Source organism: Galendromus occidentalis, unplaced genomic scaffold (genome assembly GCF_000255335.2).
Source record: "Galendromus occidentalis unplaced genomic scaffold, Mocc_1.1 scf7180000077460, whole genome shotgun sequence".
In the NCBI taxonomy this organism is placed as follows: Eukaryota; Metazoa; Arthropoda; class Arachnida; order Mesostigmata; family Phytoseiidae; genus Galendromus; species Galendromus occidentalis.
The window spans coordinates 1,629,449-1,644,536 of NW_003805448.1; the positions used below are offsets into that span (position 1 = coordinate 1,629,449).

The following is a 15,088-nucleotide window of genomic DNA, read 5'->3' on the forward strand; positions in this document are numbered from 1 at the left end:
CGCAGAAGAAGAAGCGCGAAATGCACTTTTGGCGGTCCAGCGTTAGCGCTCTGAGCAAGGATCCTCAAAACATTCGGAGATTTGACAACGTTTTTTTTTTTCTGAGTGGTCGGGGCGCCGAGCCTCTTTCATTTAGTCATAGTCGATCTCGGTGCAGTTTCCGATCGTCTCCCTACTACAGTTGCGATCGGGCTCGCAGTGAGGCCGATTGGTTCCTCGGTCGGCTAGTCGGGAAGACCACACGCGAAACTTTTCTCGTTGAAAAAAACAGAAGAGCATCTTGTGTGGAATGAAGTGTTTGGTACCTCAGTTGGCCTGGTGGTTGGACACCAGCCCCTTGTTCAGCGTGGATTTCCAACCGAAGAACGATGACAAGGAACTGCGCATAGCAACTTGTGGCACTGACACTCACATCAGGATCTGGTGGCTGAAATTAGAGCTGGAAGCCGACGGCAACAAAGACAAGCAGGTGGGTGCAGATGTGGATATTCCGGTTTCGGCGCGAATCTTTTGACTGGTGACCACGATCATGAACAACCTCGACGATCATGTCCCCTTCTGCACGTCTGTGATTCTCTGTGCACCGATTGACCGTGAGACTTCGGAGTTCTGTTTCTTATCCATGATGTAGGCGCCGTTTTTTTCGAGAGGCCCCCGGCGGCCGGTGCACTTGCGCTCACGGCGTGTCCAATTTCGGAGATCGATCAGCTTCATCATCATTTCATGAGTTCGATTTTTCGGTTAGAGTTTTACCGACCGTCTTCTTCATTCCTTTCTCTGGCTAGATCGACATCGAGCTCCGCGCTGATCTGACGCGTCACCAGCGAACGGTTAACATTGTGCGTTTCTCGAACTCTGGAGAAATACTCGCTTCCGGCGATGATGAAGCGAACATAATTCTGTGGAGAGTTCTGAGTTCGGAAGCTCCTCAGCTCTTCGACTCGACTGAGAACAAGGAGAACTGGCAGGTCCACAAGGTAGGACGCGGTCACGGGGCATCGCCTCGGGGTCGAGATTAAGAGCTTTTTGAAGCTGACTGAGAAGTATGGTGTAGTAATAGGTGTTCGTCATGAGGAGTGGGACCCCAGTAAGGAATTTCCCCCTCCAGATTCTCCGAGGGCACGTTGAAGACATATGCGACCTGCAGTGGTCTCTGCGGGACTCGTGTCTCGTTTCCGGATCAGTGGACTCGACTGCTATAATTTGGGATGCGGAAACCGGTCGCTCCATGAGCTTCCTGAAAGAGCGCAAAGGTTTCATCCAAGGTGTGGCCTACGACCCGCGCGGACAATTCGTGGTCACGTTGAGCTCGGATCGTCAGATGTATGTCTACAGCACCCACACACGCAAACGAGTCTGGGTTGCATCGAAGGCCGAAGTTGTCATGGGCGACGGTTCAAAGTGAGTGAGAGAAGGTGTCGACCCCGGCGAGCCTGATTCTTTCGGGAGAAATTGCGAGCTTCCATCGTGTCTCGGCTCAAGCTTTCCCGTATCCGACCGTAGTCGTTGAGGATCGTTGAATTGACATCTCTATCGATTTCCGCAGGCTATCTACGAGATTGTTCTACGATGATACCCTGAAATCCTTCTGCCGTCGACCGGACTTCTCGCCTGATGGTGAATTTCTAATCGCACCGTCCGGAGTCATAGAGAAGGATGGAAAGCTAACGAACTGTGTGTACATCTTCCATCGGAGCGATTTCTCCAAGCCGATAGCCTACATACCGACGGCGACGAAATTCACGACGACAGTGCGCTTCTCGAAGAAGTTCTACAAGACACGTAGAGAACCCGGTTCCGAAACGGTTATCAAGCTGCCGTATAGAATGATTTTCGCGGCTGCGACCGTCGACTCGATCATGGTGTGTGACACGGAAACCTTCACCCCGTTCGCGATGATCGCCGACGCTCACTATGCACGTATATCCGACCTCACCTGGTCCCCTGATAATTCGAAGCTGTTGGCGTCTTCTACCGATGGCTATTGCTCTTTTGTATTTTTCGAAAAGTGTGAATTAGGAGATCTCTATACTGGCGATCTTCCACACCTTAGTGCCATCGATGAAATCCCAAAGCGGAAACGAAAACCCAAGAAGGAAGGTGCGGAGAGCAACGAATCTCCGTCAGGTAAAAAGGGAGATCTCGATGACGAGGGTGATAACGAAGGCGATAGTGACAAAATGGACTCCGACGAAGACGAGGTGAACCTCGACGAAACTCAGAACAGTAATGACAGCGGGGACGAAAAATCTTCGTAGCGGAGCGCGTGGCGGACCAATGGCGATATAATCGACAGAGCTTTTATTTGGTGTGAAATGAAAGTGATTCCTTGACGTGTTGATAGCAGCTTGGGACCAAGGACGTTGTAAAAAATAATTATAATAATATTAAACAATGACCGATCCTCACCATGCGACCCTCAATCGAAGAGTCTGTCGATGTTCGCGCACTAGCACAAGGATTACTACCGGCGAGGAAAGTCCGGCTTCATTATTTAGAGAGGGTCAGGCATCCTCATCCCGACGTTTATTGGGTGGTCAAAGGTCGGAGTCGTCCTCCGAGAATAAGTTAAAATATACACGGGTTTCACGACGTTTGATATTTGCACTGAGCACGCTCGTGATTGGAGCGCGTTTTCCGAAACGTTCGAGGAGCACGATATCGGATCTCTAGATGGGCCTAGAATTCCCAGGTTTCCAGCCATCTGAGACCATACATCGTACTGTTGGGCATATTCGCCGTCGCCCCCTGCATTCCGTAGGCGAGCGGCGAAAAGATGAAGAAGCTGTACAATATGGTGAGCAGAAAAACCGCATAAGCCCAGGATTTGTGCCTTTGAGGGACGAAGAGATCTATCAAATAATCTACGATGACTCCCGACAACATTGAACTAAACATCAGCGCCGGGAAGTAGTGATGGAAGTACAACACCCGACCCATGGCGTAAAATGGCCAATAATGCAACGCCCAGCCTAACAATAACCATCGACACGAGGAGGTTATGTAGTGAGATTCCACGAGTTTACCTCGGCGCTTCTCCTTGATAAAAACGCCGACCTGTATGAGTAGATAAACTGCGAGTAGGACGATGTTTCCCCACCAAATGACGGGGTTGCCCAGCAGATAGACGCGATACTCGAAACCGGAGAAGAACTGACCCCGCAAGTTGATGGGCCAGTGCCAGGGTCTCGAGGTCATTTCACCTTCTTTCGGTTTCAAGCCGGCATTTCCCTGAAATCCAAGTCTTGGCGTCGTAATTCGAGTTTGTGAGTGAGGATCGGGCGGTGGGTCGGTAGGTCGTTCCAGGATAATTCTCGGAAGATGGTATCTACGAACCTGGAACATGACGGCGTGAGATTCGACGAACATTTGCAGGAAACCCGGACGGTATCTCTCGAACGATTCGCTCTGCAGTTTCGAGAACCAGTTGTCCTCGACATTCCATATTGCATTCTTGTCGCGTTTGTTCGGGGTGCAGGACACCTGCGGAAAAAAAAGAAAATTCAGAGTTGTTCATAATCAGTCTCGAGCCCGTACAACTTTGTGCCGACGGTGGGACACATCGTGGCACCTGGAAGGAAACTCTGCCTTGTCTGCCAAACTTGCCTCCATTTGATCGAAGCCCCATTTTGGCAATTGTTTGTTGTGAGATTGAAGTGCGCAACTGGTGAGGTAATGTATCAGACGGAATTTCGTCGTGACCGTGTTTATTTCGCTCTCCGGGCCAGCACCCTTGACGACCTCTACGCGCCAGACGTCGTTTGCATCACCGACTCCTTTCTCCCCATAGCAGGTGACCTGATTGTGGCGTTTCGTCAGGGGAGCTTCTTCTCGGTGCGAGTGAAGATTCCGGTTTGTTTGAACGTGCTCGAGTCTGATGAGGTCACCGTCTTTCACCAGGGATACCGTATCGTTTTCCGCTGGTTCTCGATTCCAGGTTTTCACAATCCAGTGATTGTTGTCGTCTTTGTGAGAATAAGTCGTCACCTGCTGCTGGCGCGCACCAACACCTGTGACAATAATCGATCTCTTGGTATTCGCTCCTCGGCATCGAGGGCTTCCGTGTCGATAGAGAGAGAGAGGCGCGAATGAATTCGGGAGCGGACCTTACCTTCAGGGTAGAGATGAAAATGCGAATGCAGATACGCGCCGCCGGTTCTGTGGTTTTTCAGCGAAATTTTCGCGCCATAAGCCAATTGTCTCGGCATACTCGCTGTGTAAAGGGAATTACCTTCCAGACGTGCCTGGAACTCTGAACTGTAGAACCCGTCTCCGTTGCCGGTTTTCGAAAGACGGTGCAGATGGATATAGAAGAAACACGTATACAGCACGATCGGCAGCAGAATCAGACACAGAACTCGAGCCAGGAAATGTTTCTGGAGTTTCCATAGCGGCATCCGGAGATCCCCGAGAATCAGCCACAGATCCCAGGCCGTATGAGCACCGACAGAGAGCACGATGAAGAGACCGACGAACTTGACGCTGATCGAACAGGCGAGGAAGACCCCGGTACACGTGAGACACGTCCACCACAGCTTGGAGAAGGGCTCGAATCGCTGCAGGGTCACACATGAAGCGAACGATGCCATGATGAAACACAGAAGCGGGGGGTCCAGAAGAATGTATTGAGTCAGGGTGATCATGCCGACGTCGAATAGAATCAGAGAAGACGCCAGGAGGGCGGCTGAGATTTTCTTCGTCAAACTCTCGACAGCTATGAATGCCATGGGAGGGATGGCAGCTCCGAGAAAAGCGCAAAAAACTCTCATCCCGAGATACTTAGTATCGTTATACTTGTCCCCGGGTTTGTTGAAGGGGAACGTGCCGTCGTAGCCGGTCAAGTGCCCGGATAATCCAATGAGCATCTTGCCGAGGGGTGGGTGAACATCGAAGAAGAACGACTGGTTGATGTACCACGAACCCATCTTACCGAAGTGGGTTTCGTCCCAGCACACATGATCCGGCTCGGAAATTTTATGGAAACGAGTAGCGAACGATACGGCAACAACAATGCTGAACCCAAGAACCCATTGTCGTTGCTCGTCCGGGCCTTTGACAGCCATGACGCGGCCTGACCTGGAATACGTCCTGTGGCCGCCGTTCTCGAAGACAGGTGGTTCTGTCACCGTAAACGGGAGAGGGGAAGCGGCGACCAGTTTTCATGAGGACAACATCGCCCGCCGCTGGTAGATACCAACGTACATCCGAAAACTCAAAGCCCGCAAAATCCGCCCAGGGCGGGCCGTGAAGAGGAGACATCAAGTCAGACCCCACATCCGGGGGCGATGCAGAGAAAACGGAGGACGCATCGGAGTCTGCCGGCAAAAGAAGATGATCCGGTCATAGATGGCGTGGTGATGCCGTTGGAATCTACCAGTCTCAGTGTCATTGAGCTGGCTCTCACAGAACATAGCGGTCACGTCGCGCACAGAGGCTCTCTGCTCAACCGATTTCAAGTTCGACTTATCTCTCCTCTACGGGAAGCAACATGGGTCGCAAGTTCTTCGTCGGAGGTAACTGGAAGATGAACGGCAACAAGGCCTCCATCAAGGAGATGTGTGACCGTCTGAAGAATGCTAAACTCGACTTCTGTGTCGGAGTTTGCGTCGCAGTCCCAGCCCCGTACCTCATGCTATGCCGCGAAAGTTTGCCAGACTCCATCCGCGTCGCGGCTCAGAACTGCTACAAGGTCGCGAGCGGGGCGTTCACGGCCGAGTTGAGCGTAGATATGATCAAAGACTGCGGATGCGATACCGTGATCCTGGGACATTCCGAACGGCGGAACGTATTCGGTGAGAAGGATCAACTCATCGCCGAAAAATGCGCCTTCGCTCTGCAGAACGGACTGACTGTCATCGCGTGCATCGGTGAACTCCTGGAAGAACGTGAGGGTGGCAAAACCGAGGAAGTTATATTCCGCCAGACCAAGGCGTATGCCGATCTGATCAAGCCAGATCAGTGGGAAAACGTCATTATCGCCTATGAGCCGGTCTGGGCCATCGGGACTGGAAAAACAGCCTCGCCGAAGCAGGCACAAGAAATCCATGCCAAGCTCCGTGAATGGCTCGCGAAGAATGTCTCCGAAGAGGTCTCCCGGAATACTCGGATCATCTACGGCGGGTCTGTGACGGCGGCCAATTGCAAAGAGCTCGCACAGGAACCCGATGTCGACGGATTCCTTGTGGGGGGCGCGTCGTTGAAACCGGAGTTCGTTCAAATCATTAACGCCAACCAGTAGCTCGCGAGACCGGAGAATCTCAATCGAGATACGTCGAAATACGCGCAACCAAAACCCAGGTGACCCCTGATACAATTGAAATGTCGTCTCTCGAGGATCATCCGCTGGAATGACGAGTCACAAAACCAAATCCACGCCCTCGAGGGCTACTGATTCCAACAGATGGTTTTAAGTCATGCGTAGAATGTCATTCAGTTGTTCTATGTCAAAAACAGCGCAATCGAAAAGTCTTTCTCTGTTCCCAGACAGTGATTAATAAAATCGAAGCCTTCGGCGATTACGGACTTCGTTTCCTCTCGCCCTCAAACTTGGAAGCCACTCGAAATTCCGTTAAGTCCTATCCGAGCGGACTTCGGTGATGTCCGAGCGGGTCTCTTGCTTGAAGTAAGTCTCTGACTGAGAAGACCTAAATCAAGCACTGCGACCGGAGTTCGGTTCTCGGTCTCAGCATGCTTCGTAATCGCACTCCGCATAGTTTTCGTGAAATGGAAGCGGGAAGGCCTGCTCGAGCTCGGCGCGAGATGTTCCCAGCTTCTCCCTCCTTTGTATACAATGTAGGTCCAGCGTGTCACTCGGCGGCTGAGACACTTTCCGAGGAGGGTTCTTCGCCGTACCTGACGCGATCTAGAAGAGATCCGATGTCATACCATGCCCGGGCTGAGCTTCAATTACGCAGCCGTCCATACCGACAGCTGACGTTCCGCGAGTCTCGATGAAGATGCTCGCTGTTCATGGTTGATACATTAATTCCTGCATCTTCCACTCCGCTCATCTTCAACACTTGAGTGCTCGAAGCAAGCAAGCGTTCGGCTGCGATCTGGTGCACTGACATTTGACGGGCGAGGGTCAGCATCCCACGCGGGAATTCGGACCATGCCATGAACGTCGATTGCTACCATTCCTGCCGTGAGACTCTGATAGAATTGAATTTCATCGCCCGGGACAGTTTTCATTATCCGATAAAATGAGTGCTGTGAACATTGATGAGCTCCCGCTGGAAATTATTGAAATGGTGCTATCTCATCTGAACGTCTATCGGGACTACCCGAACACTCTCCTGGTTAACGAGAACTTCCGGCGAGCGACTTCGAACCTGATCCGACGGCGAACTACCGAGTCCGAGAATCAGCTGATGCTCGACAAGGCGAAGTTTTCCAAATACAGAAGGTTCTCAGACCAACAAGTTCCTCCGCCTTGTGCATATCATCGTGCCGCAGTCTGTGACTCGAAGATGCTCGTCGTGTCGAACCATGTCCTCTGGACATTCGATCTGGTGGCTCGGAAGTGGCAGAGGAGTGCACTTGCTCCGCAGAGCTTGTTTGCGGAAGCCGTTTGCACCTACGGCGAAAACGTTCTCATTTTCCTGGGAGCCAGCTGGGACCAGGACGGGGACACGGACGAGACAGAAAACGCGGTCGTTCTCTACAATTCTAAAGAGAATACACTTCGCGACGTCACCAATTTAACGAGAGCACCGTGCCGGTTCTTCGTCAATCCCACCGTCGTGGGCGAATGCGCGATTCTCGTGCATTATGATCCGGAGACATCATCGGCTGGACAGTCGGATATCTTTTGTCTAGATCTGAAAACGTTGACATGGACATCAGAGAGTGCGGTCTCGAGGGATCAGCCGTCCGAGCTGGATACGATGTGTCAGATTAAAATTTCGGAGAACCAGATTTTGTACATTGGGGCAACCTGGCATGGAGAAGAAGTGTGGTTGCTCCAGATAGGGGTCTTCTTCAAATGGAAACGAATCTCCGTCATTGACGAACATTTCGCACCGAAGAAAGCGGAGTATCTATCCAAGCTCGTAAGGGTTGGGGAAAACCTTGCCGTGACTCTCGCGCCGTCGGAGAACAGGTGCGGACAGAATTCTTGTGAAGTGAAACACTTATCGAAGAAGGCGATGTCTCTTCATATGTTGTGCTTCAAGGATTTAGAGTTCGATAGGGTTCGATGGCTGAGACCTAATACTGAGGGCTCGATCCGAGGGACCTTGACTGGATACTCGCTGTTGTCTACGCCTTTCGAGCTGTTGCTGTTCGGCGGTCTGCGGGAAGATTCGAAAGGCAGGAAAAGTGAAACGAACAGCTTGTACACAACTTTCCTGTCAGCCGAGGACTCTCCACGTGGAACAAGTTCACCCAGTCCGCGGGAAACGGTGCCGCCGACGTCTCGGCGGGAATGAAGGTCCAAACATGGAATATAGGTATATGCATGCCTAGAATAAAGAAATAGATCACACTGCCCAGTCCAAGTTCTTCATTCGTTAGGAGTCGCGGACATGGGAGTCGAGTACTTCCGGAACATTCGATGAGGCCGCTTATCTGCCTGAAAGCCCAGGCTCTAAAGGTCATCGAGCACGACCAACTGCCGGCAAGCTACAAGTCCCCAGAGAGCGTCCACTCCGTCGTTCGGACAACAGTTTCAAGGTCGTCCCGGGTGCGCCTTCTCTGCCGCGTTCCCCAGCCCCTGCGTTAGAACGATAAGCTCTCCCGCGGAAAGAGGAGTTTCCATCAATGGAGGGTTTCACTCCGGTCTGTCGCACCGCCCGGAATCGTTCCATTTCGAGTGTAGCATCACAGCGTACGTTGGAGACATTATTTTCCGAATTGTCACGGATTTCAGAGGGGTCTGAGCGATACATCGCAGGCTTGCCACGATACCTCTAACTCTATGAGCGTCAGTGTGATGAAAATGTGGTTCTCGAGCTATCTTGGTACGCGATCTGGACAGCGACACCGAGAGGGACCAACGTATTGAACCGTCGAAGTTGGACAACTCCTCATCCCGAGGGTCGTATGTCGGAGTTCATTGGATCCGTAAGTGAGCCAAATGTGACGACTCTTTCACATCAGAAGATATCGAGGAGGAGAAGACACTGTTTGGCCGCCCCGGAAGACTCCGCTCCTCTGAAAGATGATTCACGTCGCTATGAGAACATCGCTCTGGTCGACACCCTCGAGCCATTCCCTCTAGCACCGCCTGATTTCTTTCCAATCACATGCAGACTTGGCGTTTGTGGCTAATGACGGAATACATCCCGTCTTTCCCCCGAGTTCCTGATAGCTCGTGATGTTCTGTGATCCCACGACTGGTACATGTGTGTTCGTGCGAAAAATCAACAGGCTCGATCAGAAACCCCGGAGACTTGGTCGAAGGGACGCCGTCTTCCGCGTCGTAGCGTCACGAAGACGAGCTCCGTGGGAGAAAGACCTAGTGCTCGATGCTTGCGGATTACGTCTCCTTCTCTCATAATAGTAATCGTATAGCATGGCTTCTTCGGTAGCGGGGCGATTGAAAGCAAAAAGCTGGAATCCGAGGCCCTCATGCGGAATCCCCGTCAGAGCAGCTACCTGGCGGTCTACGATGCGACGATCCACCTGCAGGGTATCCACGAGCCTGACACCTCGGTCTTTCCCGGAGCCTTCTCCGCCGAAAACTTCCTCACCCTCGATCTCTCCAAAAGATGAGGTCACTCGTTTATCTTCCAAGGGCGACCGAAAACCAGGGGAAGAGGCTCGAGGGAAAGCACGTGAATCACCTCTGGGCTCGATACTTCTTATCAATCTAGGTCTTCTCAGGCGCTCAGATGAAGCATGAATCTCGAACGATGACGATGTCCCAATATGTAGACCCGCTCCCTACCGCCCCTGTGGATTATATTCCTGCCGCAATCAGAGCTCGAGCGGGAAGGATAAATGCTAGGCGCAAAATACAGGGTGGGGCAGCATAAATTCCCCATTTTGAATGATCCCCATGAAATCCGGACCAAGGCGGCTAGCGGAATCCTGCTTGCAGTAGAATGACCACGAGGACTCCTCACCAGGTGGACGTTCAAAGTTGACCTTTTGAAGCTCAGCTCACGTCATTCTCATAAAGCTCGGTGTTGATATCTGTGGGAAAACCCATTTTCCTAGCTTTCCTGCTGATTCTTGTTCCCCAGCTCGGAGATATCGGACCGAAGGCATTTTTTTCTTAGAGGGCGAGTCCTCCTAAACATTTCGCCGCGAACAGAACTCCGCTAGCCCTCATGGTTCGGATTCTATGAGCAAAACAAAATGGGGAGAATATACAGCCCCACCTTGTACGTGCGGGCGAGTTCTGGAGGGACACTCCGAAGTAAATCGTATCACGAATTCATGGGTCAAGGGTCAAGAGTCGTCAAGAGTCAAGACTGAAATGGAAGCCCCATTACACAGATATACGATTCGGCTCCTCCACGGATCTCGAGTCCGAACGAAGGACGAATGACCGTTGAAGGAAGACAGCAGCTTTTTCAAAAGAAATTTAATGTGCCAGCGATCCTGATGATAAGATTCCGAACCGACTTAATCCATCCGAGTTTTCAGATACCGAGTGGTTACTTTGTCTTTCTCCATGACATGAACTTTGACACCCCATCCGCTGATCGCGTCGCGATCCATAGCATTGAGTACACACTGCGAAATGCACTCGAACAACTCGTCGGGTTTCATTCCGGGCCGCCACAGAGTTTCGCACATGCCGTACGCCTCCTCCTCGGCAGTACCTGGGGATGAACGATGCCTCATGAGACTCAGCTGACTCCCGGCCGGGGTCATTTTCACAAAACAGACAGGTACCGCAAATCCTACCGGAGTGAATACATGAGCTCGGAGGATGAGAACGAGACCCTTACCTGATACAACGAAGTCGACGGTCTCTGTCGTGCTGCCGATCAGGTCCATGCACGCCACATAAGGCTCATTTGTCTTGGGATCCATCCCAGCCACGACAGGTTCGATGAAATACGGCCCGAATCTTTTTTCGTATAGCGTTCCACTCAACAGCGTAGCGAAGGTCTTGGGGGTCATCTGACGATTCTCTTGGAGCTCATAGAGGTTCATGTCGAACCTGAGTTTCTGACTTACGGTGATGGTATCGGTTGCCAAACCAGGGAGCCCGACGAAAAGTCTCGGTCCCATCTCGAAAACCCGCTCGAAATCGATTGAGACCGTACGACCCTCTACTCCGAGCCGACGGTCGGTCGCGATCGCCACACAGCCGTCACCTTTCATGGCGATGACAATTCCTCCATTGTAAGCCAAGATACTCATGGCAGCGGATTTCTCGGAGATTCAGTCCGAACGAATTTCTAGCAAGTCAGCCCCCGTCACTTAGCAGAATATACACCGGTAGTGTCTTATTGCTGTTGACTGTTGACGTAAACAAACAGCAGACGATATCGCCTTGGATCTTTGCTGGGGCTTCGGGTTTGGTCGGGCGGTCCGACTCTTTTTCCGATCTCCGCGACCGACGACCACGCGGCAGTGGAACACTCGAGACACGCGCTGTCCGTGTCATCAGTCGCGGCGGTCTTCGACCTGCGGCGCGCTCTGAAGGGATTTCCGATATAGATAAGTGATTTCGAACTTGAGCCCCACATTACAAGCGCTGAAAGAGACGTTATGCTGGAGACGGTGACTCAGGGCTCGTATGAGGCAGCTCTGACCGTTTGGTATCATTGAGCAGATACAGAACATCCCGAGCGCCAGGAAGGAGCCCCGGTGAGCGATGGCTGAGTTTCAAAAGCAACGCCCGGTCGGAAACCCGCCCTATAGCTCAAACCGTTTCCGTAGGGACTAGGGACCCGACTTCCTTCCGTGATTGAAACTTCTTCGATCATATCCGCGACCGGTAGGGGATCGGAGGCGAAGTTCCATGGAAGATTTGTACCACCTTTCGATTGGATCTAATCATTAAATGAGGAGAAGTCCAACAAGTATCCCATCTTCTTCAAATCGTTTCTGCGGAAAATCGACGTTCCCGGTATTTCGGAAGCGCCAGCTTGTACTCCCACGACGAACCCTACCAAGTTCCTTGGCAAAAAAACACTGCTCGGAGTCTTCGTTCCACGTCTTATTTTTCGCTCGGACTCCGTCGACTGCACAGACTTGAGGAATGAAAAAACCATCGAAGCGGCGAAACTCTATTTTCGGGAATCCGAGGAAGGGCTCTCGAATCGCTGCCGGGATCCGAAAAACGCTATCGAATGTTCGAGCGTGTCTCGTTTCCGACTCTGGCTGCAGTGGTTGTCGACGCGCGAGAAAATTCGAAACTGTCGATATGGCGTGCGAGCTCTTACTGAGACGGCGCCAATCCCACTGGCGCTTACCGTCTCCGATGCGACGAGCTCTGCGATCCTCTCGTTTGTGGAAAGTCTCTCCAAGGGGCGGGTGGGGCACAAAGAGAACATGCGTCAGGAAAGCCCGACAACATCACGATCCAATTGTTTCAATCTTGGTTCCAATCCCTCTATCTTTGCTACGGCGGCACCAGCGGCGGTGGCAGCCGCTTGCTTGATAGCAGCAGAATCCAACGGACGGACCAACCGCCGTTGGCTGTCAGCGCCACTACAGCTAACACGTAGTCGATATGTGTATTGGAACGACCGTCGTCTTCATTAAGAGATAAAGTCGTGGATGCACTGAACGGACTCGAAGCACACTTTCGACGTGACTGACTGACTCCCAAACACTCACATCGGGCGCAGACTGCTGCCCCTCTTCGAGCTGTAGGTCATCCGCAGAGACTGCAATAGGAGTCTGCGATCCGGTGAGTGTGAAAAATAATTCCCGGAAAGCTCCGGCCGAGATCCGTCGAGAGCGGTTCGTGCTCCTCGAGGAGAAGACTCGACATTCGATCTGCTCCAGAGGACTCGTAGCGTTTCGAGGGATTAGGTGGGCGTTTAGTTAAATTCATGTGTTCGATGTGAGCGTCGACCGACATGTGTAGACATGGAGTGGAATTTTTGCATGAGCGCCCGTTGGAGGCGATCGAGGTGACTCCGAAACGTGTCAGGCTGTGGGAAGTCTCTCGCCACGCGTCGTGCAACCTCCACGGCGTGATGACGACTCGTAAATGACTCATACATTCGGTGCCGCGTTCACAGGTCTGTGATAAGACATGGCCGATCTCGAGAGCTTGCCTCCTCCTGCGGAGGAGGTTCTTCCCGTCAGACCCAAATCGGTCGCCGCTGAGGGAGGAAGTCCCGATGCTGCGGGAGGAGACACGGAAGGCGCGAGGGACGTGCAGAGAAGATCGCAGCCGAAACGAAGGCCGCGACCGCGAGAGGACGGTCAGGAAAGAGAACAACCGCAAAGTAGTGAGTGCCGTTCCAGATTGAGCTAGACAGAAAGCCTTCACTCCCCGGGGCTATCTTCGCCATCATAAGATCTCCGACTTCCTAATCGAACTTATTCCTCCGCTTCCGACACGAAAGATGGAGACCGATCTCGACGAGCTGCGAATCCGCGTGGCCAGGTTCGGCGTGAGCGAAATCCGGAGCGCGCTAATAGGAAGCTGTGAGTGGAGTTCGAACCTCTTTCCACCTCGAATCGTCATCCGTAAGCGTCCGAGGGAGGATGCGACGCCGGCGCCTCGGGCGCTGACCTTCGGGGCTCGGGGCTCTCTGAATTTTAATTTCGATCCCCGTTCCAGACCGGATGATATCGCTGCGACTAGAGAGCTCCGCCACAGGCTTGTTGAGGAACTTGGAAGGGAAGGGTTGAATCCTTTCAACAACTACCTTAAAAATCAGGTGGAACTGGCTAAATTCAAGGTCACGAGCGAATTCCTGATCCGTTGCCGAGCATTGTCAATTCTCCCGGTCCAGTACAGGTTCGTTATTCTCGCACTTCCCGTGTTGACGTAATGTCCAATGTGATTTTGCCTGGAAGGGAGCCACCAGGGAATCCGCGCAGGCGGCGATCGATTCCCGTTTCGGTACGAACGGGAATTGAGTGCTCAACCTCTGGATTCTCCAACCCCATCTTTGTTCCCAGATTGTCGAATTCTCAAGTTCAGAACACACTCTACATGCGACGTCTCTTGGAAGGTTTCTCGTACCAATTGATGAAAGCAGAGCTCCGGTACAGTCAGAAACGCTGCTCTCAGATAGAGAGGCTCCTTAGTGGGAGGTACGACTCGCTGAAAGAGATCTACGATGAGAGCTTATTGAAAGAGATAGTTTCTCTCGTTGATTCGGTCCACAAACGGCGTTATGAAGAATTCTTGAAGATCAAGAATGACGATTATCAGTCGCTGATCGAAGAGTACAATATAACTCCCGAAGAAGTTGCCGAAGCCGAAGCCTCTCTGAAACGTTACGAGGAGAGTCGTAGGAAGCGTAGGGCAGAAGCTGAGCAACGATCCAAAGAACCGTCGGACTCCCAGGATGCAGAGGGTCCGTCAGATGGACGGAGAGTCTTCCGTCGTGGCCCGAGGAGACAAAACTATCGGCGTCCACGACCCGTGCCAAAAGACGATTGAGAGACCTTGATACTCAATAAATCTCGATTTCGTGCCATAATCTGCATTTCTTCCCGCGTTTCCCCCTTATCCGAAATGCTTTACCGGGGTCGGCCCGCTCTCTGATGCAGCGGAAGATCCTGGGTTCTGATGAACAAGGAGTTCCCCCAACCAGCTGGTTCCGGAGGCGCCCCGCTGCGTGCACACGTTCTTTCCCGGTCTCACGGCGGCGCCGCACGAGGGACTGAATCGATCTGTAATACACTTGGAATATCGACTCCGCCTGACGGCCAGCTATATGGGTTTTATATATGGGGTCTGCAACAGGTGAGCAATCCGAGTCGCCGTCTGTGGGGTCCGAAGGCTTCCTTAACTACGATAAAAATGCGAGCGCTCATCGTAGGATTGCTCCGAACGGATCTTGAAGACTGACGACCGCGGACACCGCAAAAAATTGACTAGCACTGGTCGAAGATACCGGCCCAGGTGGGTCCCGGATACGTTGCGAATGATCATATCTCGATTCTTCAAAGAGCTTGAGAATGGAAAACAGGGCTTATGTGCATAATTATATGT

General features: G+C 52.3%; 6 protein-coding genes across 6 annotated transcripts; 4 read left to right on the forward strand and 2 right to left on the reverse strand.

The window, feature by feature from the left end:
- The first annotated feature begins 15 nt into the window (after positions 1-15).
- Caf1-105 (chromatin assembly factor 1, p105 subunit) lies at positions 16-2,405 on the forward strand. The gene is made up of 4 exons (XM_003744199.1): positions 16-469; positions 786-977; positions 1,109-1,401; positions 1,547-2,405. The coding sequence occupies exons 1-4, from the start codon at positions 290-292 to the stop codon at positions 2,256-2,258; spliced, it is 1,377 nt and encodes a 458-aa protein (XP_003744247.1). The 5' UTR covers positions 16-289; the 3' UTR covers positions 2,259-2,405.
- Positions 2,406-2,485: 80 nt separating this feature from the next.
- tw (Protein O-mannosyl-transferase 2) lies at positions 2,486-5,063 on the reverse strand. Its single transcript, XM_003744200.1, has 4 exons — positions 4,112-5,063; positions 3,607-4,010; positions 3,337-3,483; positions 2,486-3,231 (listed from the first exon to the last, which is right to left on the reverse strand). Exons 1-4 carry the CDS (start codon positions 5,061-5,063, stop codon positions 2,680-2,682), a joined length of 2,055 nt encoding a protein of 684 aa, XP_003744248.1. The 3' UTR covers positions 2,486-2,679.
- Positions 5,064-5,387: 324 nt separating this feature from the next.
- Positions 5,388-6,523, forward strand: Tpi (triose phosphate isomerase). The gene has a single exon (XM_003744128.2). It carries the CDS (start codon positions 5,489-5,491, stop codon positions 6,236-6,238), a length of 750 nt encoding a protein of 249 aa, XP_003744176.1. The 5' UTR covers positions 5,388-5,488; the 3' UTR covers positions 6,239-6,523.
- Positions 6,524-7,202: 679 nt separating this feature from the next.
- Positions 7,203-8,429, forward strand: LOC108864363 (uncharacterized). Its single transcript, XM_018639853.1, has one exon. It carries the CDS (start codon positions 7,203-7,205, stop codon positions 8,427-8,429), a length of 1,227 nt encoding a protein of 408 aa, XP_018495369.1.
- A 2,087-nt stretch (positions 8,430-10,516) lies between these two features.
- Positions 10,517-11,396, reverse strand: Prosbeta3 (proteasome subunit beta type-3). The gene is made up of 2 exons (XM_003744129.2): positions 10,902-11,396; positions 10,517-10,772 (listed from the first exon to the last, which is right to left on the reverse strand). The coding sequence occupies exons 1-2, from the start codon at positions 11,317-11,319 to the stop codon at positions 10,573-10,575; spliced, it is 618 nt and encodes a 205-aa protein (XP_003744177.1). The 5' UTR covers positions 11,320-11,396; the 3' UTR covers positions 10,517-10,572.
- Positions 11,397-12,489: 1,093 nt separating this feature from the next.
- Positions 12,490-14,574, forward strand: LOC100898609 (uncharacterized). The gene is made up of 5 exons (XM_003744130.1): positions 12,490-12,817; positions 13,155-13,367; positions 13,485-13,566; positions 13,703-13,882; positions 14,047-14,574. The coding sequence occupies exons 2-5, from the start codon at positions 13,169-13,171 to the stop codon at positions 14,531-14,533; spliced, it is 948 nt and encodes a 315-aa protein (XP_003744178.1). The 5' UTR covers positions 12,490-12,817; positions 13,155-13,168; the 3' UTR covers positions 14,534-14,574.
- Positions 14,575-15,088: the final 514 nt, after the last annotated feature.